Source organism: Mirounga leonina, unplaced genomic scaffold (genome assembly GCF_011800145.1).
Source record: "Mirounga leonina isolate KUSES-001 unplaced genomic scaffold, KU_Mleo_1.0 Mir_94, whole genome shotgun sequence".
Classification (NCBI taxonomy): Eukaryota; Metazoa; Chordata; class Mammalia; order Carnivora; family Phocidae; genus Mirounga; species Mirounga leonina.
Genome location: NW_023270855.1, coordinates 22,442,288 through 22,462,771, shown reverse-complemented (window position 1 = coordinate 22,462,771; position 20,484 = coordinate 22,442,288). Strand labels below are relative to the sequence as shown.

Sequence of the window (20,484 nt, the reverse complement as noted above, 5' to 3'; positions counted from 1 at the left end):
TGATTTTTACACGATCCTAATACAGTAGCTACTCGTTATTTATGGATTCCCTGTTTGTGAATTTGCTACTCATAAAAATTCACCGTAACCCCAAGATCAACATTCTTGGCACTCTCGTGGTCCTTTGTGGACACGTGCAGAGTGGCTAATCTGAGTTAAGATCGAACAAGGCAATGACCTGTTGTCTTATTTCAGCTCACGCTATAAATAGGCATCCTTTTCATGGTCCTTAGTCCCAGGCTTTTCACATTTCTCTGGGTTATATGGGTGAATTTTGCTATTTAAAATGGCCCCTAAGAGTATTACTGAAGTTGTCTGGTGTTCCTAAGCGTGAAAAGGCTGTGAGGTGTCTTACGGAGATAAGTTTCCTTCGTAGGTGAGTTGCAGTGCTGTTGGCTGTGAGTTCAACGTTAATGAATCAACGTTATGTATTAAGGTGCCTTTGAACATAAAACAAGGTTATATGTCAATCGGTTAATGAAAATGTGACTAAGACACTCATAGAAACCTAACTCTGTATTTCCTCTAGAAGCAATCGTTTGGTATTTACTAATTCGGAGTTCAGAGCAACTTTATAGAACATAACTGTCTTAGTGCATTTGGACGGCTGTAACGAAATACCACAGACTGGGTGGCTTACACAACAAACATTATTTCTCAGAGCTCTGGAGACTAGGAAGTCCAAGATCAAGGTGCAGGTAGATTCAGTGTCTGGTAAGAGTCTGCTTCCTGTTTCATAGACAGGGGTAGTGTCTCTGGGTCTTCACCATGGCGGTAGGGGAGGGGGGTTTGTGGTGTTTCTTTTATAAGGGCATGAATCCCATTCATGAGGACTCCACCCTCATGACCTCATCACCATCCAAAGCCCTACCTCCAAATACATCGTACTGGTGATTAGATTTCAACATATGAATTTTGGCAGGGGTGGGATGGGGACGCAAGCATTCAATCAGTAGCAATAATTACCTCCAATAGTGAGAATTGATTGAAGTTGTTAAATACCGAGATGCCTTAGTATTTGGTGGGGGCATGTAGCCCATGGTCAAAGCCCATGTTTATAGGGAACTTGGAGACGTCCAGACGATCTTATCCTCAAGATAAAAATTGTAGAAATAGTTACAGATAGTGAAATTATACCATATGTATGTATGTATGTATCTTTAACTCACACTATTTATTCTTAGAGGGAGAAATACTAACTCTGATATGTGGAATTCATCTGTTGTTCTATGTATCGAGTATACATACCAGTGTGAAGTGTGAGATGGGGCAGTCCTTCTGTACTATCAGCTCCTGGTACTCCTCGTAGGTGCTCAGGCTCTCCGGCTGAGAGTAAACACATAACTTCCTCTGAAACTGTCTTGAAGAAGACAAAGAAAAATGGACTCTCTGCTGCTGACCAAAGGAATTGGCAAGAGTAATTTTCATTTACTTGCTGACCTTGAACACAGTCCACCAGTAAGAGCCAACAGAGTACCTTCTTCTTGAGTAGATGGACCCCCTTTTACCATTTTTTCAGGTTTCCAGTGCAACTCTGGTGGCAAGCCAAGCCTGACCCTTCAGACAGCAGCGTGTTTGATCTGGTGGTGTGTGTCCTGGACACCGAACCTCTTTAACAGAGTCATTCATTTATAATAATGATCTCCGATCTTTTGAGCACCCCAGAACACTGTGGACATCTCTCAGTATCACTTCTCCCATTGCAGGCAGTGATCTTCAGCAGGGTGTCAGATGACGATTCTCCCCTAGGGGGTGCATTTTCGAATGTCCATAGTGAAGCAGAGGTTGCATGTCATTTGGAAATCCCTTTTTTTTTTTAATCTTTTTTTGTTTTTTGTTTGTTTTATGTTCATATGATCTCTTCAGTAAGTAGCCATAGGTCCTTTTCTCTTGAACGTGACATACCCATTTATAAAAGCAGCTTATACTAATATGTTATTTCCTTATACAAATGTTAAAACATAGGAACTCTTTTGAAAGAGAAGCTAAGTTTTGTTTTCAGCATCCAAACACGTCTCTTCGTGTGGAATATGAGTATTGTGAAAAACGTGGATTAGAAGTGCCACGGTGAGGATGTTGTGGGTTTCTTCCAGTGACAGTGGGGGGCAGCCTGTAGAACTTTTGCATATCACGGAACACATTGGTAATTAGGGAGGCTCTGCCATACGGTGAGCCTGAGTTCTCCAGATGAGACTTAGCACATTGTTTAGAAATCTAAGTAATGCTTTAATCAGCTGATAAGCATTTTTAATTAAACAACAGGAGATCAGAGTAAAATGTTTGCCTCTTTTTATCCAACTTTCTTTTTAAGACAAACTACATGTATGGAGGAGCTGTTCTTATTAGCATGTTGGTGTAGATTTACAATAGAGAATGTTTTAAGCTTGGGCCTAAGGGCTTCCTTTCATTTTCGCTCCAAGTGATGCATGCAGAAATTTTCACAGAAGAAAGAGCATGAAGCCTTAATATCATTGGAACCATAATTTTATTAAACAGCCCAAGGCTTTAAAACGATGCCTGAAGAGGCTTGTGTTTCTGGAGATCGAGCAAAGGAACATGTACATACTTGTGTGACATCTCAGGCTCCCGTCTCTGACGTGTCATGCGTCCAGAGAACAATCTCTACTGCACACTGAACATGACTTTTCAGGAACATACATTTCTAGGCTTGTGGGCAAAGGTTGAGTGGCTGGATCACGTGGGAGGCTACTTTTCCCTCCTTCGTGAGGCACCGTGACTTGCTTCAAATTTATATTCTGTCCTTACTATATTAGTGTATGACAAGCATAGAAAGGATCGTCTTGGCACATAGAAGCAGAATGCTCATCGAGAGTCATTTGGGTTCAATTTAGGAGGGATCCAGGGATACTCAGGGAGAGTGGAAAGAGCACACTTGGATGGCATTTTGAAACGAGGAACCCAGGGAGGCTGTGACACTTGGGAAGTGCATTAGTCTTCTCAGGCCGCTCTAATAAATACCACTGGTCTGGAGGCTGAAACACCAGAGCAGCCTCTTCTTGCAGTTCTGAAGGCTGGAAATCCAAGGTCAGGGTGTGGGCAGGATTGGTTTTTCTTTACTTCCCTGGAAGGCTGCCTCTTCTTTGTGTTTTCCCGTGGTCTTACCTAGGTGTGTCCCTGTGTTCTAATCTCTTCTTTTTTTAAATTTAAATTCAATTAATTAACATGATGTACTGTTTGTTTCAGGGGTACAGGTCAGTGATTCAGCAGTCTTATATAATACTCAGTGCTCATTACATCATGTGCCCTCCCCAATGTCCATCACCCAGTTACCCCATCCCGGCACCCCCACTCCCCTCTAGCAACCCTCAGTTTGTCTCCTGAGATTAAGAGTCTCTTATGGTTTGTCTCCCTCTCTGGTTTCATCTTGTTTCATTTTTTCCTCTCGTCCCCTATGATCCTCTGCCTTGTTTCTTAAAGTCCACATATCAGTGAGATCATAATGCTAATCTCCTCTTCTTCTAAGGACATCTGTCCTATTGGAGGTTGGATTAGGGCCCACCCAAATGACCTCATTGAACTTAATTACTTCTTTAAAAAACAGCATCTCTAAACAGAGTCACATTCTGAGGTGCTGGGAGTTACGACTTGAACATACGAATTTTTTTTTTAAGATTTACTTTATTTATTTGAGAAAGAAGAGAGGGGGAGAGAGAGAGAGTGAGCACAAGTGGGGAGAGGGGCAGAGAGAGGCTCTCAAGCAGGGCACTGAGCGGGGAGCCTGACGTGGGGCTTGATCTCATGACCCTGGAACATAATAAATTTTTCAATTCAGCCCATCATATAAGGGATGTGAAGAAGCGTAGAAAGGAATTATTCATCCTCCCTATAAGAACTTTCTTTTGGAAATAAAAAAAAACAGAAACCAACCAAACGCCATACTTCCCTTGGCCCTGGTAAGATGAGTTAAGTGACACTTCTCAAACTTAAGTTCCTTATGTACAACTTCTACAAGTTTCGCCATTCCCACCCAGACTTTATTAGGTCATGATACCCTTCGTATCTTATAACTGTTTCACTCTGCCCTCGGCCAAAGCCATACCTACCATTTCTTTGTTAGGTCCAAGCAACTTACTGAATATTTAGGTCCTAACAACTTAGTCGCCACTTGAAAATACAAAACATAGAAGCCGAAAGAAAAAAAGCATTTTTATTTTATTTTTTAATAACTGCATTACCTACTAATGGGATGTGTGTGTCTGTTGCACACTGCACAGCTTCTGCAGCCACAGAATCTGGTTGGACAGTGCCACCCTCATTTCTCCTCCCGTGTTGGTTTTCATGGAATTCTTACTTTTTATCACAGCAACACCAAAGACCCGCCTTCGCAATGATACATGATGGAGACGCATGTCGCACAGTTTAATGCTGAGACTGTGGACCATCTTGAATTTGATAGTTCTCAGAGTAGTGTGCTATTTCCCCAGATATCTGAAAATGTCACAGTACCCTGAGAGTTCCCTGCAGCACACGCCTGGATAGGCGCACACAGTTTAGGGACCCCAGAACTGCATTATTTACTGAACACTTTCCTTTAATCAGCTCACATTTTGAAATTTTATATTCATATTTGTCTTTATTTCTGTGTTTTTAAAATTCATCTTCAGAAACATGAACATCTGGGAGAGACTGTCTCTGTATTTAATACCTAATGAAATCCGTGTAGCACCTAAAACTCACATCATATACTACTGGTGGTTCCTATACTCTATTTTAAGAAATAGCATTTATTAATTGAAAAGAGCAAAAAAAAGATTATTTTCATAATTTATTGTTTTTTCCTCCAAGTGTCTGACTTTTAATACTTTACTTTTTTAAAAAAGATTTTATTTCTTTATTTGAGAGAGAGAGTGAGCACAGAGGGAGAGGGAGAAACAGACTCCCCCTGAGCAGAGAGCCCCACATGGGGCTGGATCCCAGGACGCTGAGATCACGACCTGAGCCGAAGGCAGATGCTTAACTGGCTGAGCCACGCAGGCGCCCCTAATACTTTACTTTTTAGAGAAATTTTAGGGTCACAGCAAAATTGAGAAGAGGGTATAGAGAGACTCCCCATATGCTCCTGGCTCTCCCACAGGTCCACTGCCAGCCACATCCCCCACCACAGTGGTACATTTGCTACAGCTGATGTACCTACACCGTACAACATCGTCACCCAAAGTCCCCACTTGACCTTAGAGTTCACTGTTGGTGTTGTACATCCGATGAGTTTGAACAAATACATAATGACATGTATGCCCCATTAGAGTATCACATACAGTACTTGGACTGCCCTAAAGTCCTCTGTACTCTGCCTCTTGAAACATCTGATTTTTTTTTTTACTTTCATTTTAGGAACTTGAAATGCAGGCTCGAGCTCACGGACTTTCACTCATTCCATCCACGGGCCTCTGCTCCCCCGATTTGGTGAATCGGATCATCAAGCAAGAACCCACTCTCGAGAACTGCAACCAAGACCTCCTTCAGCATCATGCAGACCTACCTTGTACGACGACACTCGACCTCACAGACGGCACCATCACCTTCAACAACAGCCTTGGAGCCGGGACCGAGAGTAACCAAGCCTACGGCGTCCCCACGAAAATGGGATCCAAACTGGAAGACATCCTGATGGATGACACGCTTTCTCCCGTGGGCGTAACTGACCCACTGCTTTCGTCAGTGTCCCCCGGAGCTTCCAAAACGAGCAGCCGAAGGAGCAGCATGAGCATGGAAGAAGCCGAGCACGCTTGTTAGCGGGCCCTCCCTGCCCTGCGCTTTCAGAAACTGCTTCCTTTCTTGATTCGTAGGTTTCATAATTTACCCAAAGGGGGTTTCTTGATAATTTTCCTTTAATATGGAAGTTTTTTTCATGCTTTATCAATAGCCCAGGATATATTTTATTTTTAGAATTTTGTGAAACAGACTTGTATATTCTATTTTACAACTACAGATGCCTCCGAAGTATTGTACAATGAGTGTACAGTATCTGCGAACTGAATTCACCCTGGACTTCAGCTTTCTGAGCAAGAGGATTCTGCATCAGAGAAATTTCTGTCCATTTTTATTCAGGGGAAACTTGGTTTGAGATTTTAATGCCTGTGACATCTTTGGAAATTAAATGTAAAGTTTAATCGAAAGAATGTAGAGCAACCAAAAATTTAAAAAAAAAAAAAAAGGCAGAGAGAAAGAGATTGAGGAAAGAAAGGAAGAAATCCACACTAACCTTTTTTCATTTTGTAAATGTATTGATTCATTGGTACTGCATTAAAGATCCAGTACTGTTCTAACAGCATTTAGTTTTTCTACTGCAAACTATTTAAGGCAATACACTATTCTGTAAAAGAAAAAAAAAAGTACACCCAATTTCATGAGGATTGTCTGGTTAGAAAATGTAACTGATCCCTTACTTAGGTGCAAGTGAAATTGAAGGGTTAGAGACCTAGGCTCTGAAACATGGGCTCTAATCTTGCTGTCCTTCACTCTTTGCTCTGTTACAGTTTTCCTCATCAATGAGTGTGATTCAATTTTCCATAAGATATATTTTATTTTGAAAAGGAAATGAGTGTCCTCTCAAAGTAAAATATTGAGGAGCACTGCAAGTTGTCCTTTTTTTTCCTTTTTTCTCTCTTCAATTTCACTTTTGATAAAGAAAACCAAACTGGGCACATTTCTAATTGGCTTTCCTATTTTTATTTTTAAATTATGTTTTACTGTTCATTTGATTTGTACAGTTTCTTTATTATCATCGTTCTTTTCAGTATGTTTGTATTAATTTGTAAGAATATGCATCTTAAAATGGCAAGTTTTCAATATTTTTACAACTCACTGGTGGTTTTCCGCATTCTTTGTACACACGTGAAAGAACACTTTTATGCAAGGTCTTGTGTTTAAAGAGAGCTTTGCGAATATTTTGTATATTACAGTCTCACTCGGAACCGTTTTTTCCACACATTTAAGGTGTAGTATTAATAGGTTAAAACTGGCTTTCTAGAGAAAATAAACTTACATATTTATTTTTAGTGATATAAAAGTAGCAATATGCGTGGAGACTGATAACCATAGCGTTAATACGCCCATTATGGTCATTTAAATTGGGGTTTATTTCAGCGAACTTGCTGAATTTTTGGAAGGAGAGAAATACTGTATTGGCAAATTACTGTTACTTGATAACAGTGTTTTAACAAGCAGCAAAGTTGTAAGTTAGTTTCAGTGCATTATCTACTTGTGTAGTCCCTTGCAACAACAGTAGTGTTACGTGTAATCTATCTGGCCTACGTGTTTTATACAGCTGACATATGGTGTTAAGAGCCAGGCTGTTGAATGGAATTTCTCAGTAGCAGCCTACAATTGAATAGCAAGTGGCATAAAGCATATCCATTCAGAATGAAGTGCCTTAAATATAGCAGTAGTCTTTTTTGGACTAGCACTGACTGAACCGTAATATAGGAGACAGTTTCAAGATGGTATCTATAGTCAAGAGGAACATGGAGCATGGTGCCTATGTAGACAATATAAGAGCTTCCAATTTTCCTTCAGATATTTTTCATATTAAATGTATTTTAGTGACAGAGTGCCAACTTCTTTCATCAGGAAACCTTATTCAGGAGGGGTTTTTTTAAAAAAAAGAAAATGAGTTTAAATGTCAAATACGAATTGGTGGATGGGTATTGGAGGGTTCAAAGAGAAGGTGTGATTGTCAGATGTATGAATGGATAGCTTCCGTGAAAATAATCAACTGCATAGTTCCCATGCACGTTGGGCAATGAGAATCCTTGGAAACATTGATGATGCTATCAGTTTTATAGCTTTATTACCGAAGGGGGTAGGGAAAATTAATGCCCATTCTTTCAATCCCCTTAATTGTATAGCTCTTTTCCTAGAATAGTGATGCAAATCTGCATGAACAGCTAACTGTACCATAGTGTTCATTGATACAATCATAGCATTGTCTATTTTTCTCTTCATATTTATATGGGGGGAGGGGAGCTGGGTGCAGAAGTCAAAGATCTCGACGGTATGATGCTTGTTTTCTTTAGCTGATGGTGAGGGTTCTTAAAAATGGAGCAAGGTTGACTAGCTCCTGGCCCAGGGAATATGGCCAGGGCTAAGTGACCTTATAGAAAGCTCTGTTGAGAGGAAGCATGGCATCTCGTACCACTGTCCTGACTTTCACAACTCCTGAGCTCACTGTCGCCTGCTTCCCCATCCCCTTCTTCTTAAGAGACAATTTCTGGGAGTGACGGGTGAGGAAGCCCAGGAGAATGCTGCAGCCTCGGGGGTGGTTTTATTTCTTTCTTTTTTGCCAAATCGAGTGTGGATTTGTTTTAGGGACTAGTTAAGCCAAGAAGTGGTGGTTTGGGGTCATCATTTATGACAACGAGAGAATGATCCACACCACTCCCCCCATCCCTGAGAACAGACTTGTGACTTGGGGTTGGGCCTCCATATGGAGTGACCAAAATGCCAAACTTGTCCACCTGCCTCCGGGTAAGGCAATGGAAATACCAAACCTTTTGACTTTGCCAAAAATCCTACAACCAACCTGGTCATACATAGGATGACAAAGTTCTTTCTGGTTGTTTTTAAATAATAAAGCAATAAGAACAAATAAAATACATAGGAAGTTAAGAGATATAAAATAAAGCACAAAGGAATGCACTTATTAATATTTTTTAAAAATGCACTGGGGAAAAGTTGGTGTTGATAACAGTATATTAAAAAAACCCTATTTCTTGAAAAAAAAATGACAAATGACTGTCTCTTGCGGACGCTTGGTACTGTAATGTTAATAATATAGTCACCTGCTGTTGGATGCAGCAATAATTTCTGTATGGTCCATAGCACTGTATATTATGGATCGATATTAATGTATCCAATGAAATAATTGAACTGTTGTTCTTGATAGCCTCATTAAAGCATTTGGTTTTCCACATAGTGGTGGCCAGTTGTTTTTAGTTAATGACAATTTTGAATATTGTTTGCCTTATCCAGAATGGTAGCACACCTTTTCTTCTGATTTAACGAATAACAGATTGCAGGAAAAATTTTAAAATGCCAGTAAGTACATTTTTTTTTTGTTTTAAATGCCATTCTAAGATATTACTTTTTGGTTTTCAACATTTTTGATTATGACTTGCACTCAGATGAACTATAATTATACAGCTTTTTAACCCCCTTCTGAATTTGGGGGAGATTTTAAACTCCCAGATGCCAAGAATTCATTTTAGATATAGGAGTTTTATTTAACATGTTTTAGTGAGAGGTGGCTTTACAAGAAGAGAAATTGTCAGGGAAGCCCTTGCATATTTACGAAAAAGACATTGGGTTTTTAAAATACAAATTTACAATAATGAAAGCTTAATATACCCAGGTTGCCAGCTCCTGGCTGTATTTTTTTTAAATACAGCACTTAAGAATCATTTGATAAATGTTGGATTTGACTTGGGAAGTGTCAGACAAAACATGTCTTTATTCCCTAGCTAGACCTTAAACTTCTGCCCTCTTTAAAAAATATTCTGGTTTAACCTCTGGAGAAAATGAGCAAGAAACTTCCTGTAATGCTTCAGATCTGATTGTCAGCTTTTTGTTAAATTTGATTTTTTTTTCTTAAATTGTAATATACAATAATCAAGCCCTTTCTTTTTCAGAGTTATTTGAATTATTTATATTTCCCATAGAAATGTGATTATGTGATGCCTTAAAGACGTGTAAAAGTAGGAAGATTTCCTATCTCAACAAGAAGTTTTCTGGGCAACCTTGAAAGCAGGTAAGCTGAAGGTTGGAGTTCTTCATCTCAGGAGGTCTGCAGCTGAACCGTAACCCTGACTTGGCATTTGCTTCTTCACAGTCACCTCACAATCCTTCCCTCCCTCCCTCCCTCCCTCCCTCCCTCCCTCCCTCCGTCCCTCCCTCCCTCCCTCCCTTCCTTCCTTCCTTCCCTCCCTCCCTCCCTCCCTCCCTCTCTCCCTCCTTCCTTCCCTCCCTCCTTCCCTCCCTCCCTCCCTCCTTCCTTCCTTCCTTCCTTCCTTCCTTCCTTCCTTCCTTCCCTCCTTTCTTCCTTCCCTCCTTCCTTCCCTCCTTCCTTCCTTCCATCCTTCCTTCCTTCCTTCCTTCCTTCCTTCCTTCCTTCCTTCCTTCCTTCCTTCCCTCCCTCCTTCCTCCCTCCCTCCCTCCCTCCTTTCTTCCTTCCTTTCTTTTTTTTTTAAGCGATCTTCACACCCAGCGTAAGGCTTGAACTTACAACCTGGAGATCAAGAGTTGCAAGCTGTACTGACAGAGCCAGCCAGGCGCCCCTCTAAATATCCTTAATCTCTAGCTTCCCCCTGCCAAAAGAAAACAAAAACAAACAAAAAAACACATCCTATGTGTTAGAGCACTGTTACGTGAACATCACACATTTGCCTACAGCTCGTGTGATCTTATTTCATATTCACAGACTTAGATTTATTAAGTTTTGTATTAAGTGAACTCACTTAACAGATAAATCTATCCACGAAGTGGCAAAACCTGGACTGGCAGCTAGATCTCCTGAATTTCAATCTTGTCTCTGCCCAGTTCCAGCTATGTGATTTTGAGCAAGTTACTTAGCCTCTCAGTGCCTCATTTTCCTTTCTGTTCTTTGGTGATCGTAACAGCGGCTACCACGTGGTGGTCTTGTGAAGTCCGTTCAAGTGAACAGACTAGAATTTTTGCTTGGCAGCACATAGTAAATGCTCAGTAAATGGTAGCTGTGATTTTATGATCATAATCCCTCCATTAATAAAATGGAGCCCACCCCCTGGACTACCTGAAATCATTGTGTGTATCAAACGTGGCATGCACTGTTTGAGAAATACTGCATTTTTGCACAGAGCTAATATTCGTGTGAACTGGCAAGGTGACAGAAGCCACAGGGTACTTTCGAGAAGAGGACCGCACTGTATCTAGGACCCAGGGTTAGAATATTTTAGAGAATAATAAACCCAATTTATCACCTTTTAAAAACCTCATCAGCACAAATGACCTAAGATTTAAATTGTATTAAATGTGTATAATCTGCATGGGTGCCTCTGCCATGAGAATAATTATGCTATATTATTCCCAGGAAATGTGCTTTACTGAAGTAGAAATCTCCATTATATTCCCTAGAGAATTAAACTTTTTGATCCTTTATGGTATACACTGATGTTATATATCTCAAGAGTGATGTCTTGACTATATCCTGTCTGTTCACTTTCCTATCAATATTTAAATGGTTTTCAGGTTTTTATTTTCAATTATACTTACATTTGATGACTTCCTTGGAACACCATCTGAGGAGTTAATCTTCATAATCCAGCCAACATAAATGAACCTTTAGAACTACCCTGTTTTTATTTTTTGTGTATGCCAAGATTTAATGCATAGCCAAGTAGCATGAGGCAAGCTCATTTAAGAGGAGTGTTGTAAAGTTAGATTTTCATTATATTTAGTGAAAGATGGTGATGATCTCTTAATTCTTCGCTGCCACATCTGAGGCTCAATAGCTTCATGTCCTCACCCATACTAACATAAATCCATAATATACATCTTGTGCAGAATGTAAATGAAAAAGCTTCCATTCCATTCCCAGTTTTCCCAAGAGGCATGTACCAAAAAAAAAAAAAAAAAAAAAAGAAAGAAAGAAAGAAAGAAAAAAAAGCAGAGCACATTTGCCATATTAAAATTGTCAAGCCCTTGTTTATAGATAAAATTTAGACATGGCTAATCTTATTTGTGTTCAATATTTATAGGTCTTTGGAGCCTATTACTTATACCAGATATACTGGAAAGTAATATAACTGTACGCAAATCCAAGTAAGTCTCAGCAACATTTCTAAATGGTAAAGGCAGTTTGCTTTTGAAAAATTTGCATTTTAAATTTCTAATTATGGAGTCAGTTGAAGTTAAATCCAAATGGGTGCAATTGTCACTCAAAATGTCTTCCATATTATTCAGACAGCAAAATCTGTGTAGATAGAAACCACTCAACTAGTGTTTCCCAAACTTTGCTTTATGGAACTAATTCCACAAGCTGTTCCAAAAGTTGCTTTGGGGAATTGGGGTTTGGAGGTTGGGTTAGGAAGCAAAACACCGTATTTCATTTTGAGGAACTTAAACATATTTGAACAGGTATCTGTACTGTGAGACTTCTCACATTCTCAAATATTCCAGTATGCACTGAGAGTCTTCAGGATTGAGAAATGTATTTAATGTTTCACAATCTTACTTGACCACAGGGTTTTGTGTGTATGTGTGTGTGTAAAATACTTGTTCATGGTTCCAAAGAACATAGTTTGGGAAATTCCAGAGATTTTACAGAAATTATATAGAGCTGATAAAATAATTTCTTTCATTCTTAAGGTAAGTATGCTTACATTTATTTATTATTCAATGGGTAGAAACCATTGTCACTAAAGAATTCTTCCTGAATAAGCAGATTTGCTTAGGTTTGGATTCTGCAAATATAAAATTCTGGTTAAGGAAACTATTGCTATTTAAATAATATTATTCCTGAATTTAAAAAGTAATTTATGTTATTTTTAATGGAAATAGAAATACTCTTAGGCTCACGTTCAATGTGCCTTTTCTATGACCGGTAAAAAGTAGTCCTTTATATTTCATGTCTCCCACCCCTTGAAATACAAATACCCAATATGTGGGAAGAATGGGGGAGATCTCGCCTGCTGTACAAGGGGTTTATCACTTTGGGTCCTGCTCAATGATTTTTGGTGGAAGGGAGTTAGGAAGAATTGTATGGTATTCAGAATTTACATAGTCTTCTCAGTGATTTCTTAGATTTTATTTTTTTAAAAGATTTTATTTATTTATTTGACACAGAGCACAAGTAGGCAGAGCGGCAGGCAGAGGGAGAGAGAGAAGCAGACTCCCTGCTGAGCAGGGAGCCTGATGAGGAACTCGATCCCAGGACCCTGGGATCATGACCCAAGCCGAAGGCAGATGCCCAACCGACTGAGCCACCCAGGCGCCCCTAAGATTTTATTTTTAAGTAATCTCCACACCCAAGGTGGGGCTCGAACTCACAATCCTAAGATCAAGAGCCGCAGGCTCCACTGACTGAGCCAACCAGGTGCCCCTCAATGATTTCTTTTTTTTAATGCAGGCAAATCCTAACAGGTTATATCTCAAAAGTTCAGTTAATTGGTTGTAGGCCAACCCACAAAAGCCATGTTAATTGTCATGGATCTGGTATATTATAGTATTAAAGATTGTTTGAGAATTGAAATAGCCGTATTACAAAGTCTGAGGGAAAACACATTAGCACATCTTTCTATTCCTTACAAATGAGATCAGAGATTTCTTTCATTCGACACCTTTTTTACAATGTTTTTTTCAGCCCCCAGTTTGTCTGGAAATAAATGGTGACCAGAGGACCTTGGCTCCGGTGGGACGGAGGAATGCGTTGGTTTATATAACCACAAAGTTGAAATGGTAAATGTAACTTCACGTGCATCTGAATTGTTAAGGGCGCAAAGGCATTTAGTCTACCTGTCTCTCATTTTCTTGATTCTGTGCTCCTCTTTGCAGGTGAGTCTTCTCCATGTGGACCCCACAGTCCAGCTGAAAGCCGACGCTTCCTTCCCAGTGTCTATGGTCAAGTCCCTGTATCCGTTCTGGTCAGGCCCCCTGAGTAAGAGCACCATGGCAGGAAGATGGAACGCGCCAATTGGCCAGGTCTGGGTCACATGGTCCACTCCACTAGGTTCCCTCAGCCACACCGAAACCATGTGGACCAAGGGAAAGGAAGGTGGGGTTAATTCACCCAGACTGCAAGGAGTGATGCTGAGCCTAAAATGGGGAGGAGATTCTGGGCAGACAAAACCCCAAGTATTCATTCCTGTAGATCTCAAGAGGTTTGGGCAAGCTCTCCCTTTGCCAGTCTCTTGCTCCTCCCACATGTATCAATTTGGGATTTTTCTTTCCTCTACCTTAATGGCAGGATGGTGGGAAGGGAGGGAAAGAAGGTATTCAATGCCTAGAATTGTATCTCCCTCCTCATCATTTGTGGCTAGTTTTCCACAATTCTCCAGCTCTCACCCCCGCCCCCACATGGAGATCCTAAGACCCGAGTTCTTCAATAAGATGTCGAGAGGACTCCTGAAGCACAAGTTCCTCTGAGTACATAAGAACTCTTACTTCCATCATTTCCAAAGCCCCCTGGGCTGTCAGGGTGTGTTCACTTGCTCATGACAGAAACCAAACTCCCATCTGGCTCAAACTGGAAAGGGAGATTTGCTGGTCACATAAAAAAACTCCATGGATGAAACTCGGTGTGGTGACCTCCGATCCTCAAATGACAAGGTCATGAATGGTTTGCTGTCTCCTACTCACCTCGGGTCTCCTCTCTGTTGGCCTCATTCTCATGCAGGCTGTCCTGGTGAGGCGGCAGAATGACTGATGGCCCCAAACACACCCCTGCAGTTTATCAGCCAGCCTGGAAGAGGTGTTTCTCTCCTCCCAGAGTCTCCTTGGCCCAGATTGGCCAGTGTGCTTATTCCAGGACCCATACCTGTTGCCAGGGGCATGGAACAGACTGATAGGTCGTGCCTCATCATGTTTCCACCCATTGAGCCAGGTGGCCTCTGTCCGTCTGGAGGGGAAAGGGACAGCCCTGAAAGCTGGGAAGGCGGTCCTCCTATGGCCCTTGTTCACTTGTCCTTTCCGTCTGTGGGTGCCTACCTCTTGCTCTTCCACCACTGGACTCTTTATCATTTAGGGCTCAGGTTAAATATCACCTCTTCAGAGAAGAGGGCACTGGCCACCTTTCAGAAAGGAAGTTCTATTTGTATTTTTTAATACGCCATCTTGTTTATTTCCTTCAGAGCCTGTTTGTTCTACTTCTCTTCCTCCCCCTCCTGATCTATCTTTCCCCACCTTCTCCTCCACCTCCTCCTCCTTTCTTTAAACCAATGAGCTGGTTTCCTGTCACTTGTATATAAAATAATCATATTTGCGATCGGTGGAAAAGTACTGGCAATTTATTATCAATAAGTATGCAGTCTTTTTTTTTTTTAAATAACATGAAACATAAATAAGATTGGAAAAAAGTACTAGGTTGAAAGAATGTGTTTGCTAAGACTAGAAATATGTTTACAAGGACATCATCACATCCTATTCCCATGAGATCTTGGGAGAGTACAAGTTCCATATGAATTAAATAATGTAACTTGTATCTTTTTTTTTTTTTTTAAAGATTTTATTTATTTATTTGAGAGAGAGAGAATGAGAGAGAGAGAACACATGAGAGGGGATAGGGTCAGAGGACGAAGCAGACGCCCCGCCGAGCAGGGAGCCCGATGCGGGACTCGATCCCGGGACTCCAGGACCACGACCTGAGCCAAAGGCAGTCGCCCAACCAACTGAGCCACCCAGGCGCCCTGTAACTTGTATCTTTAAATGGTCCAAATTTTCTCTTCTCTATCTTGATGATAGACTTTCTCAAGTGTATTATTCCCTGCCTTTTGAGACAGAATATCATGAAGATAATTTTACCTGAGCTTGATGGCACAGGGTCATCTGTAAGGTCCTTATTTCACTGAGCTGTAAGACGGCGGTGCCCTTGGGGGCTTCAGAGCTAGAATGGGGGTTGTGGTCCCCGTATTAAGGGCCCTAGAGACAGTGCTCTTACCCTGTCCTCTTTCCTCCCCAACCCCTTCCAGTGTGTTGCCGCAGCCCTACCGTGGGTTTGGGAGAACTGCTAACCCAGTCAAGTCATTGACAGTTAACAGAATTGTGTCTTGTATGGGGGAGATGCGCCACGGATGAAGATCAGGGCATTCTTACGTGCAGTGCATCATCTTTCCGGCTTTCACTGTGGCTGTGCAGAGACTGTTTTCTCCTACTTTCCTATTTCCCACCGGTCTTTAGCTAACAGAAGTTGCCAATTTGTGACTTGGTTAAAGACATTTTACTGTGATTAGAAACCCAGGCCAGACTGGGATCACGGGCTTCTGGGTTCCTACACCTCTCACAGGCCGTTCTTCTCTCCACACTTTGCAAGAGTTTCACTAAATTAGTTCAGCTCAGACGATGACAGTGGTCAGCGAATTCTTCTCTAAGGAACCAGGTAGTGAATCCCACAGGCTTTGTGGGCCAACAGGAAAAATCAAGGATATGATATTGGTACGTGAATGAGAAGGGAAAAAACAAATTTCCATGGATTTTACATGAATGAGTTTCAAGGTATAAATAATGATAATCAAGTATAATTTTTGCAACACAGTTTTACTCATGGGAAGAATGAAATCCCTTTTTGGGAGGGAATAACAATTTTGCTTAATTGGGATTCAAAGTTAGTGTTCTTTAGCATCAAATTCATTATAAATAGTCATCTGTAAAAGCCATCTTAGCTTACAGGCTATTTGGGAACAGGTAGTGGGCCAGATTTGGGCCACAGTTTCCCGACCCCTGGACTATGGCATAAACTGATCATTGTCCCTCAATATCTGTTGTCTCTTCTTCCTTTTAGTAATATAATGTTCTGAACTTTAGCTCAGCTCCTAGCCACACTGCTGGCTTCCTTTCTTTCCAGCCTTCCTTGCGACTCAGTGGGACCAGGTCATTCCATTCCGGATAATCAGATGTGAGTAGCCCTCCATTCCTTGGAAGGAGTAGATGCCCTGATGACTATGGCAGAGCTGCTCCACCAGCCTCTGGACTGCTGTGTGGACAAGATAGAAACTTATTTCAAGTCTATATTTTGAGATCGTACAGTTTAGTTATACTCTCAGATACTATATACTGTATGCTCTACAATTCAAAGGAAGACATGTTCTCTCTTTCTCTTCCATGTCCTCCTGTTTTTCCTTCTTCATTCTTTTCTTCAATGACATTACTTGAGGATTTTCACCCTCTCCTCCTGGCCTTCCTACTCAAATCATCTAAATCAATGAGTTTTTTTCTCTTTTTTTTTTTCCTGCTTAAGCAAAAAACAAATTAAATTCCCCTTTGTAGCTTAGATGAGAATCATTGAATAGAATTTAAAAGCTATGTAAGGATTTTGTGTGTTTCCAAGATGAAGCTCATGAGATGGAGTTGCTCTTTTGTAATAGCAAGAAGCGAAACAAACTTGGCAAATGTAATCTTACCTCGGTTAGCGAAACCTGCAGGCAGATTTTATCTGTTTATAGGGATTGTTATAAAAGGCTGGATAACAGCCTTGACTGTTTCTTTGGTTGTCAGCTGAACTTTAATCACATCCAGTTTGAGATGAGGAACTGCTGAGCATAGAGTGTTACACACAAACACACACACACACGCACGCACACTGCACAAAATTGACAATCATAGAAGAGGTGTTGAAACTCTTACAAACACGTGGTCTGTGGGCTGTGATTCACTGCAAGAAAAGAGGGCTAGAAATGCATTATTTCTCATCCTTTTACAAGGCTATGGGGTATGTGATTTGTTCTTGGACAAGTACTTTCAGCTTTCTGAGTCTCAGTTTCCTCATCTAGATGATGGGGCTAAAAGTGCCCATTGCAGAGGGCTGAGGTGAAGGCTGAGAGAAAATGTAAAATACATGTCTTTCCACACTGGACGGTTGTTGTTATTTTCTCTCCAGTTGTGTTTATACCACATGTTTTCTTTGAAGCCAGAGTTGTCTTTTCTCCATAAAAAAGCAATTCTTATTAGCCAGCATATCCTAGTGGCTGTAAAGCCCAACCTGCTTTTGGTCTCAGTGATTGAAATGGTTTGAGATGTCAAACTTGGATTTTCTTATCTTTTCAATACAGTTTCTTGAGGAAAAAGGACAGTAGTTGTTTTTCTTGTAAATCAAAAGTGCTAATAGAACAACCTTCTCTGGGTTTGCAGATTTTTGTGCAGGACCCACACAAGTTCCGTCCCATATACCAGGCTCTCTAGCATGATTAAGATCATGGTTGCTGGAGACAGACTGGTTTGAATACAATGTCCTCCACTTGGAGCCTTGTCACTTGGGGCAAGATACCTAACCTCTGTTTGCCTCTTTTTCCTTGTGTGTAAAATGTCAGTAAATGATATTCCTTACATCACACAGTGTGGGGGTCACTGAGTCAGTATATATCAAAGCATCTATGCCTGCCATGGACTGATATTCAGCAAATGTTAGCTTCTACTCTGCCATGGAGGCTGATGTTTTTTTGTTTTTTTGTTTTTTGTTTTTTTCTTGGATGGGCCTTCCATTCTAGCAATGGGCAGTTCCAGCCAGCTCACTACTTTTCTGGTCTTCTTCTTTCTGGTTCCGGACTGTTCCATTTATCTATTGCTGCATTAAACAAAACAAAACAAACAAACAAAAAAACAGCCCAAAATTGTGGCGGCAAACAAAAACCATTTTGTTGGGCTGGGCTACAGATTCTGTAGGTCAGGAATCTGGACAGGACGTAGCTGGGATGGCCTATGTTTTCTCTGCTCTGTGATGTCTGGGGTCTCAGCGGGGAAGAGTCCAGGGACCGGTGGTGATTCAATGGCCGAGGGCTAGGATCACTTGGAGTCTCCTTTGCTCACAAGTCTGGCGCCTGGGCTGTGTGACTCAAAAAGCTTGGCTCAGCTGGGACCATTAACCAAAGTGCCCACACATGGCCTTTCCACGTGGCTTGGGTTTCTCCCAGCATGGTGGCTCGTTTCTGAGAAGGAGCAACCCCAGAGCAAATGTTCAGGAAAAAAAAAAAAAACAAAACAAACCCAGACAGAAACAGCATGGCTCTTTGTGACCTGGCCTCAGAAGTCAGAAAGTGTTACTTCTGCTACTCGGCTGATCTAGCAATCCCAGGTTTTCTCTGATTCCAGGGAAGGGGGCATGGATGCCACTCTGGATGCAGGTGCCAAGGATCTGAGGTCTTGTTTTCTTTTTTAAAACTTTCCTCCTATAAGTTTGGCTCTGTTTGGAACTTGTTACTCAAGTTCTGGTGAGTGGTCCCTAGTCTTCCCTGGTTGCTGTGTCCCCTTGACTAATCCCAACCCGTAGGATTTGGGCTCTAGAACATCCCTCTGGCAACCTTCACTTGGTCCCTCCATAGCTCAGACAGCGTTTCCTGTTCCTGCTCACTACCCAACCCTGCCTCCCTCCTCCTTTCTTTGCTCCAGCTCATCTACCTACAGAATACTCACTGAGTGGAATAATTTTTTTGGAATGCTAGCCAAACTTTCCCTCAATACTATAACTTCCTCCTTAGTCTACCCACAACTTGCTGAAGCTCAACGGTTCCATGCTTAGGGACTCAGAAAAGGAATGTTTCTTCAGAAAGGGGAGAGCCGAGGAGGCTCTTCATAGGAAAATAGAAAAGAGTATCACTGCATAGGACAAATATTTGGATATAAAGATTCTCTGGTTAGGGGGTCAGAGGGAGAGTAATGAGAGTAGAGGTATGGGTAGTAGCAGTAAGACAGGTCCTGTGCATTGTTACTTTGGTGAAGGGCTATGGAGACGGCAAAAATCACAAGTAGTTTTATGGGATCCAAGAGCAGAGAGGACATGAAAGTCTTCTCAGGTGAGCTCCTGGAGAAGAAGCAGTGTTCTGGAGGAAAACATGATGATTGCAGTATTGAGGTGGGATGGGACCTTAGACAGCATCACCCACTAGAAAGACCTGGAACTGAAGAAGGAAACAACCAATCAGGGAAGGACCTTGCAGAGGAGGATGAGAAAAGACTCATCACTCACCCACATGAGACCATCGCCAAGGACCAGAGAGAATACCATGGAGGACATGGTGCTTTGCTTCACCCAGAGCCTCTTTTCTCTTTTTTTCTTTTTTTTTTTTTCTTTTTTTTTATTTTTTACTTTTTTTTTTTATTCATATGTTAATCCCCATACATTACAACATTAGTTTTAGATGAAGTGTTCCATGATTCATTGTCTGTGCACAACACCCAGTGCTCCATGCAGAATGTGCCCTCCTCAATACCCACCACCAGGCTAACCCATCCTCCCACCCCCCTCCCCTCTAGAACCCTGTTTGTTTTTCAGAGTCCATCGTCTCTCATGGTTCGTCTACCCCTCCGATTTCCCCCGCTTCATTCTTCCCCTCCCGCTACCTTCTTCTTCTTTTTTTTTGTTTCTTAACATATATTGCATTATTTGTTTCAGAGGTACAGATCTGAGATTCAACAGTCTTGCACAATTCACAGCGCTTACCAGAGCACATACCCTCCCCAGTGTCTATCACCCAGTCCCCCCATCCCTCCCACCCCACCCCCCACTCCAACAACACTCAGTTTGTTTCCTGCGATTAAGAATTCCTCATATCAGTGAGATCATATGATACATGTCTTTCTCTGTTTGACTTATTTCACTCAACATAATACCCTCCAGTTCCATCCACGTCGTTGCAAATCAGAGCCTCTTTTCTATATTCTCAGGAAACTTAGACAAAACCCCATTGGGGGCGCCTGGGTGGCTCAGTTGGTTAAGCGACTGCCTTCGGCTCAGGTCATGATCCTGGAGTCCCGGGATCGAGTCCCGCATCGGGCTCCCTGCTCGGC

The 20,484-nt window shown here is 41.5% G+C and overlaps 1 protein-coding gene and 1 long non-coding RNA gene across 10 annotated transcripts in view; both read left to right on the top strand.

Moving 5' to 3' along the window:
* MITF (melanocyte inducing transcription factor) overlaps positions 1-8,932 on the top strand; it is a 216,936-nt gene extending 208,004 nt beyond the window's left edge. For 8 of the 9 annotated variants that reach the window (XM_034998345.1, XM_034998343.1, XM_034998346.1 and 5 more), the window contains one exon: positions 5,353-8,932. In XM_034998345.1, coding sequence (XP_034854236.1) covers positions 5,353-5,754 — 402 coding nt within the window. In that variant the 3' untranslated portion in view covers positions 5,755-8,932. Of the gene's footprint in view, positions 1-529; positions 3,190-5,352 lie in introns of those variants that run through there. The other variant, XM_034998347.1, reaches the window with a different exon arrangement.
* A 4,176-nt stretch (positions 8,933-13,108) lies between these two features.
* Positions 13,109-15,050, top strand: LOC118005117. Its single transcript, XR_004677771.1, has 2 exons — positions 13,109-13,449; positions 13,546-15,050. It is a non-coding gene; the product is annotated as an uncharacterized LOC118005117 (long non-coding RNA).
* Positions 15,051-20,484: the final 5,434 nt, after the last annotated feature.